Source organism: Anopheles bellator, chromosome 1 (assembly GCF_943735745.2).
Source record: "Anopheles bellator chromosome 1, idAnoBellAS_SP24_06.2, whole genome shotgun sequence".
NCBI classification, from domain to species: domain Eukaryota; kingdom Metazoa; phylum Arthropoda; class Insecta; order Diptera; family Culicidae; genus Anopheles; species Anopheles bellator.
Window position 1 is genome coordinate 7,995,186 of NC_071285.1, and position 24,793 is coordinate 8,019,978.

Here is a 24,793-nt window from a genome sequence, read left to right on the forward strand (position 1 = left end):
TTTACCTCGGCACCGATCGCTCCGAACCGGATTTGGGCCAATCCTGCAAACAATGAGTAAAGTGTTCTCGGATTGTGATTTTGAAACTGATCTACCAAGCATTGGTACGGACTTTCGTTTTCGACCCAACAAAGGAGTAAGTATGGTGGGCAAAGCGTAGTAAAACAGCAACAATCCTAGTTACCATTTTCATCCTTAGTTAATTAAAAAAGTGAAGGAGAAAAAGGTCCCTAAAGTGGCAAGATCGGAGGAAAATGCGACTGAAACAGAAAATGGACACCGTAAACCAGCCGGGTGGTCGGTTCGATTACCAAAACCAGGAAATGTCGACAACCAAGCAACCGTAGCAAATGGAACGAATGCTAAAAATCGGAAAGCAAAGAAAAGGAAAGCCACTGATGAGCGGACCAACAATGAAAATACAAAGGAAGTGAACGCTCCGCAAGAAAATGAACCTCTTAAGAAAAAAACCAAGCACCAGAAATTGGTCAATGGCAAGACCAATACCACAGAACATGCGGACAAACGGACAAACGGCGATTTGTCGGATAAAACGAAACCCAAGAAACCAGTTGGAACGGCAACTGATCTGCGTGAAAAGCTGCTCGACCAGTTAAAGGGATCACGGTTTCGGTTTATCAACGAACAGCTGTACAAAACGACCGGGGAGCAGGCGAAAAAACTGTTCGAAGAAGATCCCGGTTCGTTTGAGGCGTACCACGACGGCTACCGGCATCAGATTGCGCAGTGGTCAATGAACCCGCTGGATAGAATTATTCGAAACATTCGAAAACTGTAAGTTTGCTTAGCGAAGCAAGTTTGAAATGGTTGTCGATTAACCCATTTCCTTTCATACAGTCCCAAGAACACGGTGGTGGCTGATTTTGGCTGCGGAGAAGCGCGATTGGCAGCGTCGATACCGAATCAGGTGTACTCGCTCGATTTGGTTGCCAACAGCAGCAACGTAATTGCTTGTGATATGGCCAAAACTCCACTCGAGAGCAACTTCGTTAACGTGGTCGTCTTTTGCCTCTCGCTGATGGGCACCAATCTGGTCGATTTTCTTCTCGAAGCTAACCGTGTGCTTAAAGTAGGGTAAGTCAATGGGCGGCAATGCACATAACGACCATCGTGAGATGACTAACTTCCTTTTGGGTTGTTAAATTCCCAGTGGCATCCTGAAAATTGCGGAAGTATCGTCCCGGTTCGATGGTGTTAACGAATTTATCGGAAAAGTGAAGCAATGTGGCTTTGCTCTTGAGAATAAGGACCTAAAGCATAAGCTGTTTTACTTCTTCACCTTCAAGAAGGAACGCACGGTACAGCGGGATTTGACGAAGATCAAACAATTTAGCTTGAAACCATGTTTATACAAAAAACGTTAAACACCGAAGGCTTTGTATCCGAGACCGACACACTGTGTAACTTATTCTGCAGCCAAGCACCGCGAATTCAATAAACAATCTTTGCACACAATCTTCGTTAAACAATGACAATGACAAACGAGATTTAACACATATCATATCGCCCGGGAGCTTTATTTTAGCTAAAGCATTTCATATCGATTACAGAATTCGGGTAGTTCCGGCATTCCCTATGTAAGGTATTCAATACAGTTCAATCTTTTTTCATTTCGAATTGTTCAGTACTTGCGCTCTTCTTCTAATTCTAAGATCTCACGTTGACACACGTCTCGTCCGCTTGTGTTTCACAAACAAAACCAGTTCGCTTATACTATAAAGTGACATTTACAGAACGCCACCGTTGATATCCCACGTGGTTGAGGATATCGAACTACAGCAGCAAAAATGTAGCCTTGTGCCCGGAGAATCCCAAAGACTAGGCTCGAGAAGTCCTGAGCGCTGCGAGCGACCCCTATGTAAGGGTCGCATCCGGAGTGTTGCGGAAGAATTTTGTTTTAAGACAGGAACGTTCGAACTCTTCCCTTAATCGTGGCCCGGCACACGGGGCAGCTAAGCACGGCCGGTGCACACTGGACGCACGAGACTGTGGAACAGAAAAAGTGGACTTGAGACATCCATGAAACAAACAAACGGTCGCTTAAACTCACCCAGATGTCCGCAAGGACAGAAAACGACACCCACTTCCTCAGACATGCAGATCTTGCACTCTCGTGCATCCTTCAGTCGCTTGTTTTCCTCCTGCAGCCGCTGGGCTGCCTCTTCAGTGAGTGTGTTTTGCCCATTCGGCTCAGGTACTTCGGGTCGCTTCTCGGGTTCGCAATCAGTTGCGGCACGCAAAGAAGCGTGGGAACATTCTTTCGTGGAGCCTGCTCTCTCTTGCTGCTGTTCCCGTCGGCAAGGCACATCCATTGAAAGAAATCGACGGCCCATCCACGAGGAGGTGGACGGTTCAATGTCCTCCTCTTCGAGCTGATCCTCTAGTATCGCCTCGACAAGTTGCTGGGAGTTGAGATACGGCTCTCCAGTGGTGTGCAGCTTACGCATTGTGGCCGCACGAATGCGCCCAATGTTTAGCCCCATCTGAAGGGCCATTTGAACTGGTTCGGTTGTGAGAGCGTCGTCCAGGGTCATACGACGGGGCGTAATAAGAGCGTGAGCATCTACAACACTGATGCTTTGGGTTGCACCCTGTTGTTGGTGCTGCTGCTCTGGATGGCCTTCTGTCTGCTGGGCCACCCGTCCCTGCACGTTCTCCACGAACTGTTGGCCCTTGACGAGCAGAAGGAACTGACAGTCAGCGAAGCAACGGGCATGCTCGAACCATGGATCATCTGTCGGAAGCCACAGGCGTAACCCGCCGTCGCAGTGAAAGCAGCGCACCTCATCCGCTTCGCCGAGATAGTAAAAACCGGCCTCCGCCAGCCCTGTGCCACGCTGTATATCTTCGTGGTTCCAGTTTTCGAACGAGCGGATGCGCGCATCGAGCGAGCTGTACCTGGGATTGTGCGGGAGCTGCACGGGCTGAATGCCGATCGAGGGGTCCGGTGGTGGATCGGAGCTAACAAGAGCATTAGCGATCACCTTCTGGCAGGACGGGAAAAACCGAGCATGCTCTGTGAACGGATCGTCTCCTACTTCCCAGCGACCGATCACGACGAAACACCAGGGACACTCCACCTCGTCTGAGCGCTGCGTGTAGTAGAAACCGGCCTTGGCCAATGCCGTCGGTTGCATGAACGCAACGGGCCAGTTCACGAAAGACTCCAACCTTTTCTGCTCATCCTTCATTTCGCTGGGACTTTGGGACCGAGTATTGTTGGTGGGCTCCTGGCCAAGCAGAAACGCACAGGGTTGACTCCGGGTTCGGTGTATTTCTTTAACCTAGGCGGTTAAATTCAAGCGGATGAAAAATATCAAACATTTCCAGATACAATCAACTTTCGAACTTCAAAAACTTACGTGGGACACGTTTGTTCTATCGTTAGAGTGCAATATCACTACCAAATCGCAACTGTGGCACTTCACCCTCGGTTGACCTCCGGGCACTGCATAAAAGCCGTCGTTGGCCAACACGGAACCTACGGCGGAGAAATCTGGCCACAGCATGAATGAACGGAGCCGTTCGTCTGCCGAGTCCATTGTCACGTAACCGGATACGGGCCACAAAATGACACAATGCACTACGTTTCCGGTAAACGGCACTCTTAGGACCTGTCTCTTTGGCAAAGCTTACGAAGGAACAATTCGCCACCAAGTTTGCGCGAAATTCGAGGGGATTTTTGTTAGCGATGCTGATCCGTTGACGGGGATTCCTCGGAAGCGTTCGTCGCTCGCGACTTGCACGAACGTGTCGCAGGGTGATTCACACTGCGCGAAACATAAACACTCCGGTGCACTTTGTTTGCGATCGATATTCGGACATGAACCGTAGATTTATGCAATTTTCAGCACGCCATCCGGTGCACTGGAGAAGAAACTACGCCTCACGAAAATTCCAAAATTGTTCGGCTACAAAAAGCAACCTATACTGTGAACCTTTAAAATCCTCTTTAATTCTTTAACAACACTCAGCTGTTTCGAGACGAATCGTGTACATCTCAATTGCATGAAAAAAGAATTTCTTTAAAACGATCCCGGCATGATGCCAGGTTTGCTTTTTCATATTTGTTGATGTTATTTTATGATATTTCGTCGTTTTAGATATTATTTTACCTTTCGGATGACGCCAACAATTTAATCCGAACGCAAAGAAAAGTTGCTAAAATAGAAATATTCGTCGAGAAAACACTTGAAAAGAGTTCGTTATTAAAATAATCTCCTTGGCAACCCTGCTCGATACGCCTGCTGCTGTCAAACGTGACGCGTGCGGCTGTCAGTGTATTTTTCGGTGCTTCGCTTGGTTTGCAGTTTTCGCCAAAGTATTGCTTAGCTGCGAGAAACGCTTTCGATTATGGCCGAGTTGGAAAATAATGGCACCGAAAAGGAGCTCGACGTCGACAAGCCGGCCCCGACGCTATCCGGCCCGATAGTGGGCATCATCTACCCACCGCCGGAAGTGCGAAGTAAGTGATGCCGCAAGCTCCCCCGAAATCGTTTGTGCCCCTAAATCTCTCATCGTATGCTTTTTTCATCACAGACATCGTCGATAAGACGGCCAGTTTTGTGGCGCGCAACGGGCCCGAGTTTGAGAGTCGCATCCGGCAGAACGAGTTGGGCAATCCAAAGTTTAACTTCCTCAGTCCAGGGGATCCGTACCATGCGTACTATCAATTTAAGGTGCAGGAGATACGCGAGGGTCGCGCCGATCCGGCATCGTCCGGCGGACCGGGAGGGCTCGGGTTGCAGAAACTGCAAGTGTCCAGTGCGACACAGCAGAAGCAACAAGAGCTGCTGAAGGCCGTCACCGAGCAACAGTTTGTGCCGAAGGATCCACCGCCGGAATTCGAGTTCATTGCCGACCCTCCATCGATTTCGGCCCTCGATCTCGATATTGTAAAGCTAACGGCACAGTTCGTCGCCCGTAATGGGCGCCTTTTCCTGACCAACCTGATGAACCGCGAGCAGCGCAACTGTCAGTTTGATTTTCTTCGACCGCAGCACTCACTCTTCCAGTACTTCACGAAGCTGCTGGAGCAGTACACGAAGATTTTGGTTCCGCCGAAAGATCTCATGAACAAGCTGAAGGTCGAGAGTGTGCCCGGTCGCAGCAGTATGAACGTGGTGCTGGAGCAGGTCAAGTATCGGGCCAACTGGATGAAGCACCAGGAGATGCAGAGCCGGCGGGAGGAGGAAAAGGTGGAACGCGAGCGGATTGCGTACGCGCAGATCGATTGGCATGACTTTGTGGTGGTCGAGGTGGTCGACTATCAACCGTACGAGTCGGGTAACTTTCCGCCACCGACCACACCGGACGAAGTGGGCGCCCGGGTACTGATGGAAGAGAGGTTGAACGAGGAAGATCACGATATCGAGATGCAGATCGAATCCGATAATGACGACAGCGACGACGATCACCGCCAGCACGGTGTGGAAGGTAATGGAACCGTGAAGCTGTCGCAGATGGAGAATTTGGTCGGCAAGGCGCAGCAGAAGGACAACACGCAGGTGCAGGACATGGATGAGTCATCCACCTCGGGCGACGAAGGCGAGGGCGATCGGCAAAAGTCAGGGCCGACTCCGATAGCACCGCCGACGCACGACAAGGTCATCGTGAAGAAGTACGATCCGAAGCAGTCACAAAAGGTGGCGAAACCGGTGGCCGCAGCCTCCGACGATTATCTCATTTCGCCCATTACGGGCGAAAAAATTCCGGCCGCAAAGGTGGCCGAACATATGCGCATCGGTCTGCTGGATCCCCGCTGGGTGGAGCAGCGTGATAAGCACATCGAAAAGGTGGCACAGGAGAACGTTTACGCGCCGGGAGCGGCCATCGAGGCGAGCTTGAAACAGTTGGCCGAGCGGCGTACCGATATTTTCGGTGTTGGCGACGAGGAAGCGGCGATCGGTAAGAAACTGGGCGAGGAGGAACCACGGAAGGATGACCGCGTGACCTGGGACGGGCATACGTCGTCGGTGGAAGCGGCTACGCGGGCGGCCCGTGCCAACATTACGCTCGAGGCACAGATCCATCAGATCCACAAGGTGAAGGGACTGATACCGGACGAGGAGAAGGAAAAGATTGGACCGAAACCGATCCCGGGCTCGATGGCCACGCAGCAGAAGGGACCCTCTCAGCATCAGCACCACCAACAGCAACAGCAGCAACAACAGCATCAGCATCATCAACAGCACCAACATCAGCAGCACCAACACCATCACCATCAACAGGTCTCCCAGCAATCGCAGCCGTCTGCGATGGCTCCGCAACAGGCGCAGCTTGCCCAGATGCAGCACGCACAGAAAGCAATGCAACAGCATCCAGTACCTCCGCCCGTACCTCCGATGATGATGATGGCCATGGGCCCCCCTCCGTTCGGTGTTGGCTCCTACGTTCCTCCGATGGCACCGCACGGTGCACCGCAGATGCAAGCGGGCGGACAACCTCCGGTGCCGATCATGTCCGAAGCACAACACCAACAGCACCAGCAGCAGCAACAACAACAGCAACAACAACAACACGAGCTACTGGCCGTCGATGAGCCGCCGAACAAAAAGTCCCGCACCGAGGACAACCTGATCGAGGAGAGCACTTTCCTGCAGCGCCACGCAGCCATCGGACCGATCACTGTGCTGGTGCAGTGCCCCAACATGACCGAAAAGAACGATTGGAAGCTGAGCGGTCAGACGCTGTCGCTGGTGGTCAACCTAACCGACACGATCAGCTCCGTGAAGGCGAAGGTACAAACGGAAACGGCAATGCCACCGGCGAAGCAGAAGATCTTCTACGACGTAAGTGAATGATGATGGGGTCGGGGGTTTGTATGTGCAGCAAGTATTAAGTGTGCCTTTTTTCCACAGGGTATGTTCTTCAAGGACAACAACACGATCGCTTATTACAACCTAGTAAACGGTGTAACGGTGGCCCTGCAGCTGAAGGAGCGTGGTGGTCGTAAGAAGTAAACCTCTGGCCCGCTCAATAATGGCTGTCCAAAGCATTTACACAGCGAGGTGGTCAATTTAATCGAAAATAACTAAAGGAACGATCAGAACCCGAACTCATCCGCAACGGGATTAACGTAAAACTGTATAGAACGCATAGAACGAATAAATGAGCAGGATTTTTAGCTGATGCCAACTATGCTAAACATTTATTTCTCCCGTTGGGGGTTTTCCCAAAAATTTCAATAACTTTTCTTAGTGTAATTTTTAGATTGTTCTTCACAGACTTGATCCGGCAGGTTAGCCACCTCTGCATTGGGTTATGCTGTCGAGCAGAAGCTGTCACCACTACACAGCGATTGGGCGTGGAAGCGCGAAAAACACAACGACACATTAAACTCGCTCGTGGCGCACTCGACAACCGTGCCTCCAATTCGCGGTCGGTTTGAGCCATTTTAATCTAATCAATTCGAAGTTTGGCAGTTTCGCGGTGCCCTGGTTGTGTACAGTTCATCATTCCCATCTCCCTTAGTCTTCCTGTGAGAAAGGAATTGCAGTCTAAAAATGGTCCTTAAACTCGCTCAGGTACGTAAAAGAAGGGGCTTACAAAACAGGTTATCTTTCGTTCCTTGTTGCCGGGCTGCGCTAAAGAACTACGTGCCGTGTTCTCTACCCAAACCTTACGGCGCTCCGTCATCGGCTGCCCACATAGTAATCGCTCTTTATGTAATCAACGCCAACCGATCGTGCCTCGTTCTAGTTCGTCCAGCGGCGCTCGTTTTCCTCTGCCGGCAAATGGAAGGATGTGGTGATCGTAGCGGCCACCCGCACCCCGATCGGTAGCTTCCAGAGCAGTCTGTCGGGACTGTCCGCTTCGCAGCTGGGTTCCGTGGCGGTCGAATCGGCGGTCAAGCAGGCGGGCATCGCGAAGGAGGACGTGCAGGAAGTTTACATTGGGAATGTTAATGCGGCCGGTTTGGGACAGGCGCCGGCCCGTCAGGCAGTGATCTTTGCCGGCCTCCCAAAGTCCACCATCTGCACCACGGTCAACAAAGTGTGCTCCTCGGGCATGAAAAGTGTGATGCTCGGCGCACAAACCCTAATGCTCGGCCAGCAGGACGTGATAGTGGCCGGTGGCATGGAATCAATGTCGAACGTGCCGTACTATCTGAAGCGCGGCAGCACACCGTACGGCGGAGTTAATCTCATCGACGGTATCGTGTTTGATGGGTTAACCGATGTTTACAACAAATTCCACATGGGCAACTGCGCGGAGAACACGGCCAAACAGATGGGCATCACACGTAAGGACCAGGACGAGTTTGCGGTAAACAGCTACAAACGCAGTGCGGCCGCTTGGAGTGCGAAGGTCTTCGATGCCGAGATTACCCCCGTGAGGATCGCAGGAAAGCGGGGCAAACCGGATACGGTTGTCGCGGAGGACGAGGAGTATAAGCGAGTTAACTTTGACAAGTTCGGCCAGCTGGCAACGGTGTTTCAGCGGGAAAATGGCACCGTCACGGCGGGAAATGCATCTACCCTGAACGATGGCGCATCGGCCATGGTGCTGATGACGGCCGATGCAGCGGAGCGTCTGAAGTGCAAACCATTGGCACGGATCGTCGGATTTGCTGATGCCGAAACGGATCCGATCGATTTCCCGATTGCTCCCGCGTTGGCCGTTCCGAAGCTGCTGAAGCAGACGGGCGTCCGCAAGGAGGACGTAGCCCTCTGGGAAATTAACGAAGCGTTTTCGCTGGTCGTTGTTGCTAATCAACGGAAGCTCGACATTGATCCCGAGAAGGTCAACGTGCACGGTGGAGCCGTTTCACTTGGCCACCCGATCGGAATGTCTGGTGCCCGCTTGGTGACACATCTTGCGCACGTTCTCAAACCCGGACAGGTTGGGTGCGCATCGATCTGCAACGGCGGAGGTGGCGCTTCGTCGATCCTGATCGAAAAGCTGTAAGAAACGAAAAGTGGCCATATGATGCCCATGTTTACCGTGTCTTCCTCGTACCATGTGTGAAAATAACTGTGCATTTACTAGAACTACTGGTCCGGCTATGGGTCCCGTATATTTTGCTATGCTGAAAGCGATTTTATAACAATTCAATAAAATTGAAACCAATCACCAACTGTTTTCTGTTTTTTCTCTCCTTTATTCTTTTCTTATCCGACCGTAGCCACAGCACTGGGAAGGAAGGATTGGCCAACGACAAGCCCCTGCTCACGTTGTATACGCACGATCACTGTTCCCTGTGTGACGATCTGGTGGAGCAACTAGAGGCACAGTTTGCCGGCAGATACCGGCTAGAGAAAGTCGATATTACCCGGAAGGAAAACGTGAAATACCTTCGACTGTACCGTTTGGACATTCCTGTCCTATTTCTTAACGGCCAGTACCTTTGCATGCATCGATTGAACACCGGACTCTTGGAGCAACGCCTGCAGGATCTCGAAGGACGATAACTTATGGTCCAAACTTATCAGCCTAGAGCCTGTACTTAAGGGATTATACATTAATTCTTAGCAAATAGGATAATTAATAAATATCGATCATTTCGCTTCCCCAACTTCGATTAAAAGTACGACCACCATAAGGGTTCATCCTTTTTGACTAAGCAAAGGCAGAGCGTTCTGAAAACGCGTCCTTCAACCTGCCACCATAAACACGATAGTGTGCATTGTTGTTACTTGTCATATGTTTTCATTCGTGCTCTCTCTCTCACACTGCGGTTCCTAGGTTGGTTCATGCGCGCGCTCAAACAAGTTTTATCCGTTGCCGTTTCCAGTGTTCCGTCGAAAAGCGTTCCGATCCGCGTTCGGTCGGGTTGCGGGTTGTTCTTTGTGCGTCCTAGGGAAACCCGGCCATCGCCAGAGTGTTGCGTGAAGTGCGTGTAGTGTATTGTTCGATTGGTGATCGGAAAATTCCAAAGCGGCTGATGCAGAGTGCGGCCCCGCCGCTCTGAGGGCGCCAAAATGATAAGCGCAATAGTTTCGCGTTTGGTGATGTGAGTAAAAAAAGTGGCCCAAAACACGCGGCGAAGGGCGACTTTTTGTTTCCTGTTTGCGTGTGTTTTTGACCCTCTGCATAAGCACCAGAGTCGCAACAAGCGAGCGAGCGAGCAAAGCAAGGAACGAGTGTCCTCGTAAAGAGCAAGCATTGAGAAGAACACCTTTTATGGGATTCACGAGGACGACAGCGGAGTATGGCACCGGTGACGGGCGATGGACGGGCGACGGGCGGGGTGGATTCGCTACCCACCCCGCGGGCATTACTCATCTGGAGGGTGAATCAAAAATTCCTCCACTGGCCTGGATGCTGATGATGACAGCTGAAAAATCGATCCTCTGCAGCCTTGATTGTCCGGGAAGGATTGCACAGGATGATGGAGCAAAGAGCAAGAGAGAGAGAGAGCAATCGAGTGAGCGAGCCCGGGAGAGAAACAGAGAGAACTGCACTCATGGTTTGTATCATGTTTGGTATGTTTGGAGCCCTGTAATCGCGAAATGACGGCACTTGGCGAAATTGGAACGGAAGCATCGCGGTTCAACCTTCGCATCGACCGCCAGCAACACCTTCGAAAATCTGCGCCCCACAAGGGTATCCATGGTGACCATTCCAGCACGGGTGTCGAGCCCGGGTGTGACCGTCGAGGGCCGTGGGATTTCCATCAAAACATTGCGCTTTGGTGCATGAAAATAAAGCCACCCTTGAACGCGAGGTGTTGGTGCCGCGAGGAGAGTAGAAAGGGGTAGACCGCCGCCTCTACGGTTCGTGGAACCACCCTTTTATGCGTGTATCGTACCGCCGAGTGATGTAATTGCATTCGAGTTACATTCGCTAGGCTTTTGGAGAGCTAACGGACTGGAACGATGGGCAGGAAAGAAAAAAAAGCTGGAGGACACATAATGTTTATAAACTAAAAAATGGTGGAGGGCTTTTTGGTGGAAAGTCCGCGCGGACCGTTTTACGTCACCAGACCAGGAGGCACCCGCAAAACGCACTGACCGTGTGTTCTGGGCGGTGCGACGGCCGGTTTCCCGTAGTCCTTTGTTGGGTAAGCCAAACCTGCACATTGAAGTCAGTACTAGAAACGGAATAAAAACATTGGTCATTCGCAACACAGAGGCGCATTCTGATCTAGATTGGAACCCATGCAAACGTGACTTGAGGTTCCACGTGCACCGCAAAATAAAAATCGGTTTGGTTTTTGTTACGATCTAGTAGACAAAGATCAATCGTCAAAGTCGCTTAGCGCCTGTGGGGAGTTATTAAATGCACAGTGTCGCTCATTGCAGCGCGCTTGCATCGGCGGAGTGTTGCGTTTTCAATTAAAGGAGCCGTACCATCGATTGCCATCTCTCGCCCGAGGGGACTAGGCGACACTTCGTGGCCTTTCCGGTACTGTAGGGGCCAGACGAGCAGTCGCCTGCTAGGTCGTGACAGCTGGGAAAGGTATTAAATCATTCGTGCTAAGTTACAGTTTATCTGATATTACTGTGCGGCATGCGACTAACAGATCGCCATTTATCGCGTCCACTAACTTGAATGCCATCCATTTAGTTTAATTGTTTACGGATTGGGCCACTGGGTATAGTAGCGGTTTTGCCTAAGTGGAATGTGCCCAAAAAAAATATTTTTCCGGCAAGCGACTTTTGCACAAACAACTATTTTCTTAGTCTGAAACGCTAAAGCTTTTTCGTTTTTCTTTTAGATTTATTCAGAAAGCTCGTGCAAAGATAAATACTATTTTCGCAAGCAATCAAAGCAGCCCTCTTCCGTTTGCAATATAGAGCAGGACCAAAAAGGGTCTCCGTTTTGAACAAATAAACATTTCCAGTTGCGCTCGGCAGGGCTCGTTCAGTGTCAGCTGATGAGATTCCGCTGCCAAACGGAACCGAGAGCAAATAAGGTCACAAAACTCAACCGATAAGTTTCCATATCGGAACGGAAGGAAGGCTACCCGGGGTCGTATAGGGCGAGTACGAAACCAACAGTTTGTGTATTGATTTTTCGCTTCCTTACAACGGTGTCCTCGGTCTCGCCGTGTACCTTGTTTCCTTTATATGGCACGAAGAAGCTGGGCGCCTGGACGGGTTTTAAATGAGCCCTGACCGTTGCTGTTCCGTAGCTCATAAACCTCCCCCCACCAATATACCATGTTTTCCGCACGTGTTCTCCATCAGCTGATTCTCGAACTACGGTGCGTGTGGTCGATAAACCGAGACCGTGTGCGCTGGTTTCCCGGAGCAGCAACAGAAGTTAATCGTTCGTTTCGGACCAGCCACCTTGAGCCAAAAGCAGTTAAGTTCAACTCGCACCAAGCACCTTTTCTGCAGCACACTTCTCAGTGGGGTGCTGGGTGGGACCTTGTCGTCGGACCTGCGAATCTGCGTAGGACGTGTGAGCGACGGTGGTGCCTGTAATGGGAGGGGTTCGCGGTCTGCAATCGACTGGAACGTAGAGGAACGTCTTTCGCCGAGATGTCGAGAAGTAAACTGGACCCCATCGTGGCACTTTCATTGGGTCGCTAATTGAAGCGACGGCGACTGGACGGCAGTGGACGGTGCTGGAACGGTGCCGTCCCCGTTCTCGCTGCTAGTTTAAGATTTAGCAGTAAAACATAGCCGCGAAGAAACCGAGAAGAGCAGTCCCGGTCGGCCGGATGATGATTTCATTCGCGATCGCCGCGCTGTGTTCGCGTTCGCGATTTTAAATGTAAACGAATGGTCCACTACACGCCGGATTACAGAGAGTGAGATGATGCTGGGTCCGAATGCGGAATATGTGCCACTAGAACAGCCCCTACAGACTCTTGACTGGTGATCCTCAGGTTGTCTCTATTTTGAAGTCCCAAAACAACTCCGATCGTGTTGCCCCCACACCTTGCCAGATATAGTAATTTGAAGCTATATTTAAAAGCTGGTGCTACCCGCGCTTACAGTCTGGTTCCATTTTAGAATCCGGTGCTCCAAAATGATGGCGATTTTTTACGTCCTTCGCGCTTTGGGCCAAATACGGTCGAATGATGTCAGCTTGGTGGGCTCAGCTTTCGAATCGCGCACGCAGTCCTTTCGGTAAACGGATCGGCTTTTAATGGCTGCCCGCTTCTTTGTGTGTGAAGATCAGGTGACCAGGCTCTGGGTTGGTCTGTTGGACTTTTATTTCTTTTAGATTTGTGAACCTTTCTGCTACCCTCTTGCCTCGATCGAGCGTGACCATCGCACGGTTGAGTAAATCGCACGGACGATTTATCATACAATTCCCACGACACTTTATTGCCCGGCCGCCACCGAGAGGGGGCCCTATTGACGGATCTACAGGCGCGCCTCTTTTGGGGTTCCGAATGTCCCAGTGAGGTACTTACCTTCGGTTGCGGAAGATTAAGCACCGTTTGCCGCGCGTTCGCCGTGCGTAACACCCACTCGGGCGACGATCCCTTTTCGATCAAGTTCATGATCACGCGCACGACCCACAATGTCACCGACTGTGGTGGTGGGGTCTTTGACACCGAACTTGTTTCTGAACCGCGGCTCCGAACAGCCAGTGCTCGGCCTAGGGCTTACGGTGCCGTGAGTCGTGGTGGGTGTATTAGCATAATTATGCTTCACAGGCCTCGATCAATAGAAACTAATTAGAAATTCGTCACACAATGATCCGCGTTCCATTCGACGAAAGGCTAATATGTTTTATGTTTGACTTCAGAACATTGGACAGTCACCGAAACAACTGCTCGTCACGCTCCGATGAGTTCTACCAACCAAGGACCGGAAGAAAGCATACGCGACCGAATTATTAATTAAGTGCCGCTTCGGCGGATCCTCCGGCACGCACCATCGGCACGAGACACACATGACGTGCGCCACCCATTCTCGCTGTCCATTCATCGGTCGCAGAACGAGAGAGTTTGTTGGCCCCTTTCGCGGTGTCCACCGGTTCCGGCTGTGCCGGTTCTGGGTCTCTGATGTTTATCGTTTGCGCGTTTCCCACATGTAAACAATCGGCAACCGCGTCAACGATTGTCAGGCACCGTCGGCGTCAGCAAAAAAGGCTGTATGTGATACTTGGCACGCAACAGCAAGGCGTTCGGGTCGATTGGCCAGTTTAGGAGATCCCGTTGCATGCGTGATTTCCACCCCGAGTGGGTGGTTATTGATTGGCGGCCGCTGGAAGTCCGATTCATATATGCTAATCTCAATTCCCGGGATGTCCACTAGACTGGGTCAACATCTCATTTCGGCCTAGTTTCCACTAATTATATCGATTGACCGTTTAGTGTGACCGATTGACCCTTCTGAGAGTTGTTCGATGGATCCGTCGGGTTCCATTTTAAATTGAATCGGGATGGAGCCCGTTTGGGTGGGCTCTGGAGGGTTAAAAACCCCCGGAGAACACCAATCATGCCACTGTTTGTTTATTGCTGTTTACAGCGGAGCGGACACAACAAGAACGTTAAGAACGTGTAAACAACGTGTCTCAATTTATGTTAAAGAGCACAGCACCCTGAACACTTCAATTGCTAACTCTTCTTCAAACATTAGTCCGTCCAGATTTATAGTGATAGGCCCCGAGTGGCCGAGAGGCGATTTATGTCAGGTTTACCTCGTTCCTGACGTGCGGTTGAGTACAAATTGATTTACGCTGGATCAGCTCGACGTCCGTCGTGTCAGCTCCAGCGCGGTCTGCGTCCATCATCCGTTGGCGCTTATCTGACCTATTTCAATGTTGTTCAATTTCAGTGTCTGTGTTTGAAAAGTGAACTTATAAATTGAAAGCTCAGGGAAATAAATCACTCAATCAGCTATGGCCAGCGCACGTGGCCACATGTGATAACCGCGCCCCGCCGGGAAGGTGAAAGTTTGTGCAATTTCCAGAACAAAGAGGTGATGGTTTTGGTGGTGTAATCGAAACCGGGGCCACGGGATTTAATTGGAAAATGTGCAAACAAAATTGCACGATACTCAATTCCGATCGATGAAAGATGATCTTTGAGATGAGTTTCTCCAAACGACGCCAGAAAAAAAAACATGTTTGGAAAAGGCTGCCCCAGTGCCAGGGGCGAGAGACCACATCCACGTCAATAAATAAACGCATTTTGGCTGCTGCTGCAACACACGATCGTAAACGAACCGATCGGCACGGATCGTAGTGTGTTTATTTAAACCGATCATGCGCAGGACCTATGCTGTTCAGCAGATGGTAGTTCTCCCGTTTTTCTCCCTCTTTCTCTCTCGGGGTCTCCGAGAGAACCGAGAATGCCGCTCGGGTGTGGTTTTCCTTTCACTTTCCCGTTTAGTTTTTCCGAAACCCCCGGTAGAGAGTGAACCGGTGTAGAACGGCCTCATTCGCGCGGCGCAGCACGTTACGGCGCCCTCGGTTCGTTCACTATTTTCCGGTTCGCGTGGCTTGTTTTCTGATTCCTTTGCTGTTGATTCTAACTCGTTTCGGTGTGTTCCTTTTTGCCTTAAACCACTTTTGAGGCCAGCTGATGCTTAGTTTGTTACGCTACTTTTTTGCCTGGCTTTCCTTGCCGCAGCTTCCGGGTGATCCTAAACGGTGATCGTTGTGGTGAACGGAATTTCAGTGAGTTTTCCATTTTCCGATCGCCCCCCCGCCAGCCCGTGTTCTGTGTTGGCGCTGTCGTGGGAACGGTCTTTGGTCGAGTTTAAAAATAAGTGTTATCCGGCGAATTATTATGATGTCCGCGTTGACTAGCTTTGTTGCCGATCGCCAAGACACTGACGGGCGCAGAGAGCGAGAGAAGGGACTTTACAGTGTGTGCGTGCGTGCCATCCTCGAACACGTCTCGAAGCCAAGAAGACAATCGTCTCGGGTGCGCCCCCAGTTCCTCAGTCATCGCCGTACCGGTTGAAGCCGGATTGTGTCACAATGCGGTGCGGTTGCGGTGATTGAAATTTCACGATCCTTCAATCCGTGACGCGTCCGGGAACTGGTGTGACGTGGAAATTGTGTGAACTCCGGTAACTTTCCACAGACTAGGACAACAGCGCGCTACACCAACAAAGATGCTTTCGATGAGCAATTGACTTTTGCGATGGGTTTCGAGTTTCCGAGTTTCCCGGCAGTTTTTCCCGACCGTTTCTACGCAACCTCTCCAATGCGTGGTTTCCGGTGGTGGAAGTCGCTAATGTGGGTAAAATGTGTCTTTTGTTTGGATTCTAAAATTAGCTACGAATGGTAACGACCGACACTAGACGCTAAGATGCTGGCGACTGGCCCTATGCACCAGCAGCCAGCCATAGGCGACTGTTTTAACTCGCTGTCCGGGGAACTCGAAGGAATGTGGATGGTTTAACTTACGAAACAGGTGCTTGAGTTAGGCAGAGCGGCCACGCGAATTTTTCGTTCGTTGAATGTGCATTTTTGAACGAAGTTTAATTGTCTCTAAATAAGTTTACATTATTTATATTAGACTAAAATTTATTGCATCGACAGCTAACAGCTGATCGTCTAAAGCCAAGATTTGACTAAAATATGAACAGAGTGTCGATATTATTTGAAGAATAATTCATCAGACGTCCGAAACTCTCAAAAGTTTCTCTCAGGATTACTTAATTTTTTGCTAAGCTTTAAAACCACCTTTGCAATACCCACTGCCCTCTTGGCCCGTTGCCGCTCACGTACCGGACGAAATTAGTTCGGAATCCGTAGCTTCGCTTTCGTTAATCCGCTTCGCCACTTCTGCCGGGGGCGTCCGTTGGTTCTGAACGCATCCAGCAACAGCAGCACGCCCCAGCAGATTTGGCACCAGACAGAACTGTGTCAGACGCCGCGCCCGTCTGTGCCTTCCGACGCACGGGCGGCGGCACACATCACTAACGGGGAAACTATTTTCACTTTCACGATCAACGCAACGCTGGCGACGCCGTCTTGGTGTCCCGGTGCCATCTCATTCTTCGCCGGTGATCACTTGACTGCCGGTCGCCAAGAAGGCGCGCAGCGGTCGTCTCGGATTCGACACAGATTTTCGGCGGCCCAGTTTCGAAGATTCCGTTGCGTTGGCCCCGGATCTGTTGGTGGTGCGTGTGGATTTCGATTAGTTTTCTCGTTTGATCAGCTTGTGCGAGTTCTGCTGTTCTGGCTTCTGCGTTGAGTTTGTTAGTTTTTCGGCGATCACACGCCAGGTGACCGCCTCTAGTACATGTGGAGCACTCTCTGTCTCTCTGTCTCTCGGGCGCTCCTGTTCCGAATCGGGGGGGATGTACAGAAATCAGCGGTCCTTCGAGACACCGAACAGCAGCAGCATCAGTAGTGGCGTCGTCGGCCAGGACAATGCTACCAACAATGTCACCGGCCTAATAAGCAAGTTCGAGGTGCGCAACTATCCTATAAATAGAGAACTACCTCGGAATCAAGTCCCCGGAGCAGAGTGGTACGGGCCGTACCAACGGTACGCAGCGGACCCAATTCCAACGCCAGGCGGTACCCGACGGTCGTCTCAGTCCCGCACCAGTCGGTCCGACAGCCGGCACGCTTACTTCAGTGACAGTGCGGAGAGTGTCCCCCAGCGAGTCGTTACAGCGATGGACGGACGGCTCGGTTATCGTTCGGTACGTCCTGGGACCACCTCCTTCTATCACAATGGGTCGCTATCGTCCTTGAACGAATCGGACTACTACGAGGAACCGTTCGAGGATACACGATCACCGCCGGCGGGTTTCCGAAGAGGATCGGATCGCTCCCTCCGTAACGATCCGTTTGAGGATGAGGAACCTCCGGGCGGACCCGGTGTCACCGGCTCGCTGACCCGCGTCGGTGCCATACTGCAGATGCTGTCCCGCATTCCGTTCCCCCGGATGTCCGTCACCGGGATGGGGCTTTGCTCGCTCGTCGCCATCTTCTTCTGCCCGCGGGCGATCGGTTCGAATATACTGTTTCCCGGTTTCAGACTGCTGTTCGGTACGCTCTATCCGGCCTACGCCTCGTACAAGGCGGTGCGGACCAAAAATGTCAAGGAGTATGTAAGTATAGGTCCTTTCCGGGGGGTCGGAGTGTTGGGGTTACCGCAGTCTTATTCATCTCACTTTCACGCGCCGGTTGCAGGTCAAATGGATGATGTACTGGATAGTGTTCGCCTTCTTCACGTGCATCGAAACGTTCACCGACATTCTGCTGTCCTGGTTCCCGTTCTACTATGAGCTGAAGGTGATCATCGTCCTGTGGCTACTGTCGCCGGCCACCCGCGGAAGCTCGACGCTCTATCGGAAGTTCGTGCACCCGATGTTGACACGGCGCGAACAGGTGAGTGGCGATCCTCGGCGCTAATAGGGGAAGATAAATTCGATACACAAAAGTGTTAACGACAGCCAACGAAGAAGTAGAGCGGCAAACAGACGCTAATCGGCGGCAATAGCAGTTTAATGGACTTACAGCGAAGGAGCTAAATGCTTAACCGTAAACAACCGTGAAACGGGGTTGACCTTGGCCATCAGCAATATGGCGATTCTTTTGCATTATTGAAACAGTTTCTAATTTTTGCTACCCTTGTGTGCTTGTAGGAAATCGATGACTACATCAATCAAGCCAAAGAGAAGGGCTACACCGCGGTGCTGCAGCTCGGTTCGAAGGGTGTCAACTACGCCACCAACGTTATCATGCAAACGGCCATCAAGGTAAGAGCGCCGGTGCTGCGCCCGGTGGAGACCGTTATCGTTGTTGAGCGGTTAATTTGAAACGAAACGTTGTTGTACTTAAAACCAGAACCCGCCCGTTTTGCTAACATCTTATCACTCACATGCACATTACGATGTCATAGTTTCATTTACGGTTTTGTTTAATCGAGTCTCTTGGTTTTTGAGTTGATTTACCGTTTTTAATTGCGTTTGATACGTTGATTAAGTTTTTAACATTCGACATATTTATCCGGTTCCGGTGCTCCGGTGGTGCAGAACTGATCACAACAGCGACACACTCTCACAGTGCAATGAAATGCATAGTTTTGCACCAGCGTTTGTTTTTTGCTTGCCAAATAACTACTCTCACCCGGAACTAGCGACCGCGTTTAGCGGACCTAGGCACACCCGATACACTTCTAAATGCAACACCGCTTTGTTTCGAATGGCGTAACACAAAGAAATTCGTACCAAATTCGATCCATTTCTTTTCGTCCATTTTTTTCTTTTCTTTTCCCGCTTTTAATTTGCGTTTGCTGTTTGTGGAAACTCGTAACCCAAACTCAAATAATTTAAAAAAACGCGTACTGCATTGGTAAACTAACCCCAAAGGCTTTCGGTGGTAATTCCGACCCATCGTCGGGGCAGAGCATGATGCGAATAAGTCAATCCGATAACTCGCTACTAGTCACGGCTGCCGTTGTTCAGACTGCTGCTGCAAGTATCGTCGGAAGATCGGCCACCTCGTCCACCCGGGATCGCCCTAATGTGGTTGATCAGCACGATGGTGTGCCGACGGAGATCTACGAGGGGCCGCAGTACGAGACGGCTGCGGCTACGCTGAGCCGCGTGCGACGATCACAGTCCGTCGATTCTGCCCTCAACCGAAGCGAAGGAGGAGGAATACCACGATCGGCCACTAGTCGTAGTGTAACACGGGCCGGAGGCGGCCATCAGCATTCTGTCATTTACGAACTTGACACCGAAGAGGAGGAAGCCGAAAGGTTTCTGGCCGCCGAAACGGCATTCTTGTTACAGGAGGATATTAGCAGCGGGACGGTTCCATCACCACCGCGTGGACGTAGGGCAGCCGCTAGCAGGGCGGCTGCGACGATAGCAGCGGCCGTCGAAGGAGATGATTCCGACGGGACCGAAAGTACAGCCTCACGGCGATCGACTGCCTCCAAGACTTCTACCAAACGGACCTCCCAGTCGGCCACAGAACGGACCAAAAAGCGACACGAACCGACTGGCACCAGAGCGAGTGCGGCGTCAACATCCACAAGGACGCGCAAGAAAGTGCGCAAGGACTCGGACTCGGATATGATGGATGTGGAGTAGAGCGCCGCAAACTCACCTCGTCCCCTCACGGCAGGGACCTACACATTAGGGGGCGTAACGGTGGGATCAATGATAACGCTCCACAAAGCAAACGTCAGAGGAAAAGCGCCCTCCTGAGACACGGGCCCTCTGCGTGATAAAACAGCGATAGGTTTAAAGGAATCACCAACAAAGTTCAAACACGATTTGCGAATCGTTGCCAGGCCGTCATCATAAATCCAACTCCTGTTGATTGGTACACTTTGGGGTGCTTGTGTTCGTTTTAGATTAATCTGACTGATAGCTGAAACGGATTGGTCATTTGTCATCCATTCAAGGGTCCCCAAACAGTGCGCGTGTGTTGTGTGGTTGTGTAAATAACTTACTAAATAAGTCTCGACCCGGATCGGGACGGACGGATCATCATTTTCCACCGCAAAGTTTGGCCCAAAAAGAATCCACCCGGTTAAAATGATCCATCCCTTCTCGGTTGTTGTTTCGTGTTCACGGTTCTTTCTCTTTTTCCAGCACGTGCCAAATGATCCGCTTCAGCTTATAGCGCTCGCTAGCCTTCCGGCCGATCAGCAGGAATCGGTGCCGGATCTAGAACAGTAGTTATAGTCTAAAACTGAAAAGACAACATCTGAAGCTCAGTAAAAGACACGACTGATGAGTGGCTCTTGTTTTTACTATATTTTGATGCTTTGAATTTATCAAGCCCGGTGGTGTTTTGTTTCAATTTTTCAATCTTTGTCCTTTAGTTAGATTCGTCACAAAACGTGGTGCTCCCTTGTGACAAATAGTTTACCCCCAAAATGCCAAATCCTCATGACAACATGCCGATGTATAGGGAGTTTGTATGAACCTTTGGCGTATACCGTCTAACTGAAGTTTGAGTAGTTGATGAGTAGCACAAAGTAGGCTAATGATAGAAATGAGAATAGCAAACCGGTTCACTTTCACAGTGCACGGCCGCCACTTTAGGTCAAAATTATCTTTCAAATAGTAACAAGATTAGGAGTAGATCGTGAAAAGGATCAGAAACGTTTAGAATATTAAATTTGATTTACAATTTTGCTCGAAATAAACTAAAAAATCTCGGTTCTCATCAAATGTGTGAAGGTAGGAGAAACGGCTTGCGCTTTCTGTTACCGAAATAGATAGTGGCTCTAGACAAGATGGCGCTTCGTGGACTGATTCTGATTTTCGCTTTATGCTGCAAAACTGACAGTTTAAATAGTTGATATACTCGTCCGTTAACCAAAGTTTGCTAGGTAAGTTTCGTTCTCAAATGTGTGCAAAAGTTCGACCCGCCGTGCCTACTGTGCTCATCAGCACGGCGGTTGATGCGTGCTTCTATTGCTTCTCATTGCGAGCTTGCAGCTGACGTGTCTCTGTCACGTGTCTGTTTATGTGTTTCCTCACGCCGCCGGTATGTATGAATTGTTGCTTTTAATTTGTCTGGTTTTACTCCGTTCTCAATTTGATTTTGTTTGTTATGTATAATAATTTGTTTTTTAAATTTGTTACACACCGATCATTAGCAGAGCACACCACGCCACGCCACTCACCACAAACATAAGCCAATTGTACACTAACATACCTTCACAGTAACCCGAAACAAAACCTATGATCGCTTGCGAAAAGCGATTCGCGCCTTAAAATGAGTAAACCCCATAGGGCCCCGTAGTGCATTTCGCAATATCAATTCCTTTCTGCAAACCCCTTCACGCAGGGTGGCGGAGGATTGGTGCAAACCCTTCGCAAGAGCTACAGCCTGAGCGACCTATCGGAGCCGGACACACAGCGAACGCAGGATGAGGTCGACGAAATCGTGAACCGGCCCCAACGGGTACTGCGCTCGAAGAGCTCCCGATCGTCGTCTGGCTCCCGGCAGATGGAGATGTACTTCCCGGAGGTGGAAATTGCCGGAACACCGTACCACGGTACTGCAGCAGCCGCGGCGGCACCGTACAAGTAAGCGGGATTCGTCGGTCGGAAACTGGGCCCCTAATTTTTCGATTATTTTTGTAGCTACATTCGATCGTCGGACGACATTAGCTCAGGGTACTCGAGTGCCGAACCGGGACTGAGCCGGACAGCTTCGATGAGCAACACTGCTCGACCGCGGCTGAAATCGAAAACACGTGAAGTGAGTATTTGGACGGGGACGACTCCAGAATGGTGGCTCAATCCCGTTTATCAAACGTGTTTAAGAGACATTCTTGATCGAACATATGAAGGTGTTAGTTCTCCCTTTTTTCTAGTTTAGGTTAAGAACAATATAAGCTTTTACTTTGGTTTTTACTCTTAGTTTTGTTTCCAACAACAAGTCGTCCTCAATAGTCTCTGATTTCGTTTCTTACGTTTTTTCGTCATTTTATTTGTCCAAATTGCCATTGCGTGTTGCGTTTCCGTAGGACGATTATGAGGGTGATGTGTTTTACGACGATCGCACCGGAAGCGAATCCATGGGGTACTATATCACCGGAGGTAATCCTTCGTACCGACAGCGGGCCACAATCTATGAGCTGCCGTCGGGAGGCACAGGCTCGTTGCCTGCCATTACTCAAGCAGGAGAAACTGTGGTGGGCCCTCACGGTTCTCCGATCTATTCGAGTGCCTTACCGGGATCGCGCGGCATGCCCCTGGCGAATGTTCCGATTGAAGAACGGGAAAAGTATAAAATGTTCCTGCAATGGATGGATGAACAACAGCAACGGGAAAAAGAGGATGACGAGAAGAGAACAGGAGATGCACCAACAGCTACAGACAATGATCTAACGGACGATCCGGTTGAAAAAGAATCACCGAGTGTGCCATTAGCTCCTTTACTGATAAGCGAGAGTGATGCAGAACAGAACACTGCCGAAGAGATTGCCATTTTGCCTAGCACGGTACAGCAGCAGGAGATTGAAAGTGTCGAGCGGATTGATTCCGTTGTTCAAAATCTACCCTTCGCCACGGATACATCCGACGTTGGCCTCAGTCAAGCGGCGGAGGATGACTTTCAGGACACGATCTCACTCTCCACAAACGAGGATGAGGAGTTTTTGGAAATTGAAACGGTCGAACAGTCGGTGGAGGAAGTAAAGGATTCGTTCGCGATCGTCAAAGAAGACCAGCATGAAACGGATGACAAAATGGATGAAAACGACCACAAGGTTGATGAGTACGTTGCGGAAGTGCCGTCCACGGTAGCAGAAAAAGACACGATCGTTGAGAAGATCGAAGTAGATCTGTCAGCCACTGAAATACTTGCCGTCCCTGATCAGGATACTTCTAACGAAACTAAAGATGATAAGGACACCCCATCAGTGACTCCGGCACAAGCATTCGATCCTCCTGTCGCGGAGTTAAAAGAACCCGAGGCACCACAACCTCTGCTGGAGTGTCCAGAGTCCCATTTGAATTCCTCCACCTCCTCGTTGGCTCCTTCGGAGAGCAGCAGCGGCACCGCTGGCGATCCCCCAACCGTCCACCCAAGGAAGCACGCATCGTTCGGCAAGCAACGTTTGGCACCTCCGGTTCCGGCAACATCCGTCCACCAACCTCCGGAGATGGTAGTCGTTCGTGAACAGCGACCATCGACCGCAAGACCGTCCCTGGTTCCTCCAGCTCCCCCCAGCAGAGGACCATCCGTTGAGAGGAAGCCAAGTGCAGCCGGACCATCGGAACGGACCAGGTCGAAAAAGCTTATGAGCTCACTGACCGGAATGTTTAAGACACACGGCGGAGGAGAGACGGTGGCTGCTGCCGGCAGGGCGAAGGAGAATCCGCCACAGGCTTCGTCGTCGGCACACCCGAGAGAGACGGAAATTTGAAACTGAATCGCACAATTTTATTGACCGGTGACGAGGTTAGAGGAGTGATTCCCTTCTCCTGTTTCGTGTTTTGTTTGTTGTTTTTTGTTTCGATTTCATGCTGCTTCCGTTCCGGGTTTTCGTTCCCATCCCTCATTCGATTGCCGTTTGTTTTTGATTTGGTTTTGATTTTCGTTGCATCTCGAGCATCGTGGTCCTGGGTTGTCCGCCGATCTGTCTCCGTCACTAACAAAGCGATCCGTCGTAGTTTTGTTGCTTTGCGTGTTCGATGAAATGGAATGCAGGTAGATGCCGTGTTTAGAATGTACGGTGAAATGTTACTAACGATTGCCCTTTCGTGGTACATGCCATCCACAGCATGTGCATGTATTGCCTCGGCAGCCGTGAATAAGATTGCATTTTGAAGAGGCCACTCCTTAGCTTTTGTCTCTTGAACATTAAATTTTCCTCCCATCAAGAAGAGTTACTAAAACTATGCTTCTTTCATCGAATGCCGTAAGGGCCAATCGTGCTGTACCGAAACTTTAATTCAATTTGCCTTACGTTCCATTTGCAGGAGAAAATGTCGGCCAGCTGCACAACGCTTCCGCGCACCAAGAAACCGGAGAAGGTCACCGGAAAAACGCGCTCCAAAACCGAAAAACCATCTGTATGAGCTGCCCGACACACGGGCCATTCTGTTGCGTTTCGGAGCCATTCGTGCTGGGTTGCTGATTCACAAAAGCAAGATACACTTCTACATACACTCGCAGTTTACGAAGCTTTGTTTCTCTTTCAGTGCTTTAGTTTGGACAGGTTTTAAGTAGTATAGCAAGCAACAAAGTATGACTATTTCGGTTCGGTTTGTAAGACATCATTCGGCACGCCTAAGGGCAAAAAAATCTTCGTCTCAAGTAAGTTGAAACAATAGGACAAAAGTCTCACGGTGTTTGCAACACCAATTGCCACCCTGAATTGTGCGATTTTAACGAAGCATTTATAAGCAAACCAAATCATAATGCGGGAAGGAGCTAAAGGGCGAGAGTTGTAACGAAGACGGACTGGCCG

The 24,793-nt window shown here is 50.5% G+C and overlaps 5 protein-coding genes across 8 annotated transcripts; 4 read left to right on the forward strand and 1 right to left on the reverse strand.

Annotated features, from left to right (window-relative positions):
• The first annotated feature begins 42 nt into the window (after positions 1-42).
• On the forward strand, positions 43-1,441 carry LOC131216628 (ribosomal RNA-processing protein 8). The gene is made up of 4 exons (XM_058211169.1): positions 43-136; positions 200-795; positions 859-1,095; positions 1,172-1,441. Exons 1-4 carry the CDS (start codon positions 53-55, stop codon positions 1,383-1,385), a joined length of 1,131 nt encoding a protein of 376 aa, XP_058067152.1. The 5' UTR covers positions 43-52; the 3' UTR covers positions 1,386-1,441.
• Positions 1,442-1,534: 93 nt separating this feature from the next.
• On the reverse strand, positions 1,535-3,726 carry LOC131216762 (death-associated inhibitor of apoptosis 2). Its single transcript, XM_058211338.1, has 3 exons — positions 3,384-3,726; positions 2,072-3,305; positions 1,535-2,007 (listed from the first exon to the last, which is right to left on the reverse strand). The coding sequence occupies exons 1-3, from the start codon at positions 3,561-3,563 to the stop codon at positions 1,919-1,921; spliced, it is 1,503 nt and encodes a 500-aa protein (XP_058067321.1). The 5' UTR covers positions 3,564-3,726; the 3' UTR covers positions 1,535-1,918.
• A 615-nt stretch (positions 3,727-4,341) lies between these two features.
• Positions 4,342-7,090, forward strand: LOC131214891 (splicing factor 3A subunit 1). Of its 2 annotated transcripts, XM_058209230.1 has the most exons (4): positions 4,342-4,486; positions 4,561-6,243; positions 6,337-6,812; positions 6,882-7,090. In XM_058209230.1, exons 1-4 carry the CDS (start codon positions 4,375-4,377, stop codon positions 6,981-6,983), a joined length of 2,373 nt encoding a protein of 790 aa, XP_058065213.1. In that variant the 5' UTR covers positions 4,342-4,374; the 3' UTR covers positions 6,984-7,090. The 2 variants fall into 2 exon arrangements, with proteins under 2 accessions (XP_058065213.1, XP_058065212.1); XM_058209229.1 differs by having other exon boundaries at positions 4,561-6,812.
• A 263-nt stretch (positions 7,091-7,353) lies between these two features.
• Positions 7,354-9,093, forward strand: LOC131208497 (acetyl-CoA acetyltransferase, mitochondrial). Its single transcript, XM_058201311.1, has 2 exons — positions 7,354-7,547; positions 7,723-9,093. The coding sequence occupies exons 1-2, from the start codon at positions 7,527-7,529 to the stop codon at positions 8,929-8,931; spliced, it is 1,230 nt and encodes a 409-aa protein (XP_058057294.1). The 5' UTR covers positions 7,354-7,526; the 3' UTR covers positions 8,932-9,093.
• A 676-nt stretch (positions 9,094-9,769) lies between these two features.
• On the forward strand, positions 9,770-24,481 carry LOC131206207 (receptor expression-enhancing protein 1). Of its 3 annotated transcripts, XM_058198670.1 has the most exons (7): positions 9,770-9,976; positions 17,879-17,951; positions 18,034-18,231; positions 18,489-18,602; positions 21,658-21,899; positions 21,957-22,074; positions 24,303-24,481. In XM_058198670.1, exons 1-7 carry the CDS (start codon positions 9,945-9,947, stop codon positions 24,399-24,401), a joined length of 876 nt encoding a protein of 291 aa, XP_058054653.1. In that variant the 5' UTR covers positions 9,770-9,944; the 3' UTR covers positions 24,402-24,481. The 3 variants fall into 3 exon arrangements, with proteins under 3 accessions (XP_058054653.1, XP_058054651.1, XP_058054652.1); XM_058198668.1 differs by lacking the exons at positions 21,658-21,899; positions 21,957-22,074; positions 24,303-24,481 and adding an exon at positions 19,215-20,996; XM_058198669.1 differs by lacking the exons at positions 21,658-21,899; positions 21,957-22,074; positions 24,303-24,481 and adding an exon at positions 19,311-20,996.
• Positions 24,482-24,793: the final 312 nt, after the last annotated feature.

Bases quoted from the DNA above. Each gene is read 5' to 3' on its own strand.
- LOC131208497 (XM_058201311.1), top strand. From the start codon at position 7,527: ATGGTCCTTAAACTCGCTCAG. The intron at 7,548-7,722 runs GTACGTAAAAGA...GCCTCGTTCTAG, and splicing joins TGGTCCTTAAACTCGCTCAG to TTCGTCCAGCGGCGCTCGTT.
- LOC131214891 (XM_058209229.1), top strand. From the start codon at position 4,375: ATGGCCGAGTTGGAAAATAATGGCACCGAAAAGGAGCTCGACGTCGAC. The intron at 4,487-4,560 runs GTAAGTGATGCC...TTTTCATCACAG, and splicing joins CCCACCGCCGGAAGTGCGAA to ACATCGTCGATAAGACGGCC. The intron at 6,813-6,881 runs GTAAGTGAATGA...TTTTTTCCACAG, and splicing joins AGCAGAAGATCTTCTACGAC to GGTATGTTCTTCAAGGACAA.
- LOC131216628 (XM_058211169.1), top strand. From the start codon at position 53: ATGAGTAAAGTGTTCTCGGATTGTGATTTTGAAACTGATCTACCAAGC. The intron at 137-199 runs GTAAGTATGGTG...TTTCATCCTTAG, and splicing joins GTTTTCGACCCAACAAAGGA to TTAATTAAAAAAGTGAAGGA. The intron at 1,096-1,171 runs GTAAGTCAATGG...TTAAATTCCCAG, and splicing joins AACCGTGTGCTTAAAGTAGG to TGGCATCCTGAAAATTGCGG.
- LOC131206207 (XM_058198668.1), top strand. From the start codon at position 9,945: ATGATAAGCGCAATAGTTTCGCGTTTGGTGAT. The intron at 9,977-17,878 runs GTGAGTAAAAAA...TCCCGGTTTCAG, and splicing joins ATAGTTTCGCGTTTGGTGAT to ACTGCTGTTCGGTACGCTCT. The intron at 17,952-18,033 runs GTAAGTATAGGT...CGCCGGTTGCAG, and splicing joins CCAAAAATGTCAAGGAGTAT to GTCAAATGGATGATGTACTG.
- LOC131216762 (XM_058211338.1), bottom strand. From the start codon at position 3,563: ATGGACTCGGCAGACGAACGGCTCCGTTCATTCATGCTGTGGCCAGAT. The intron at 3,306-3,383 runs GTAAGTTTTTGA...TTAACCGCCTAG, and splicing joins ATAGAACAAACGTGTCCCAC to GTTAAAGAAATACACCGAAC. The intron at 2,008-2,071 runs GTGAGTTTAAGC...TCTGTTCCACAG, and splicing joins CTGTCCTTGCGGACATCTGG to TCTCGTGCGTCCAGTGTGCA.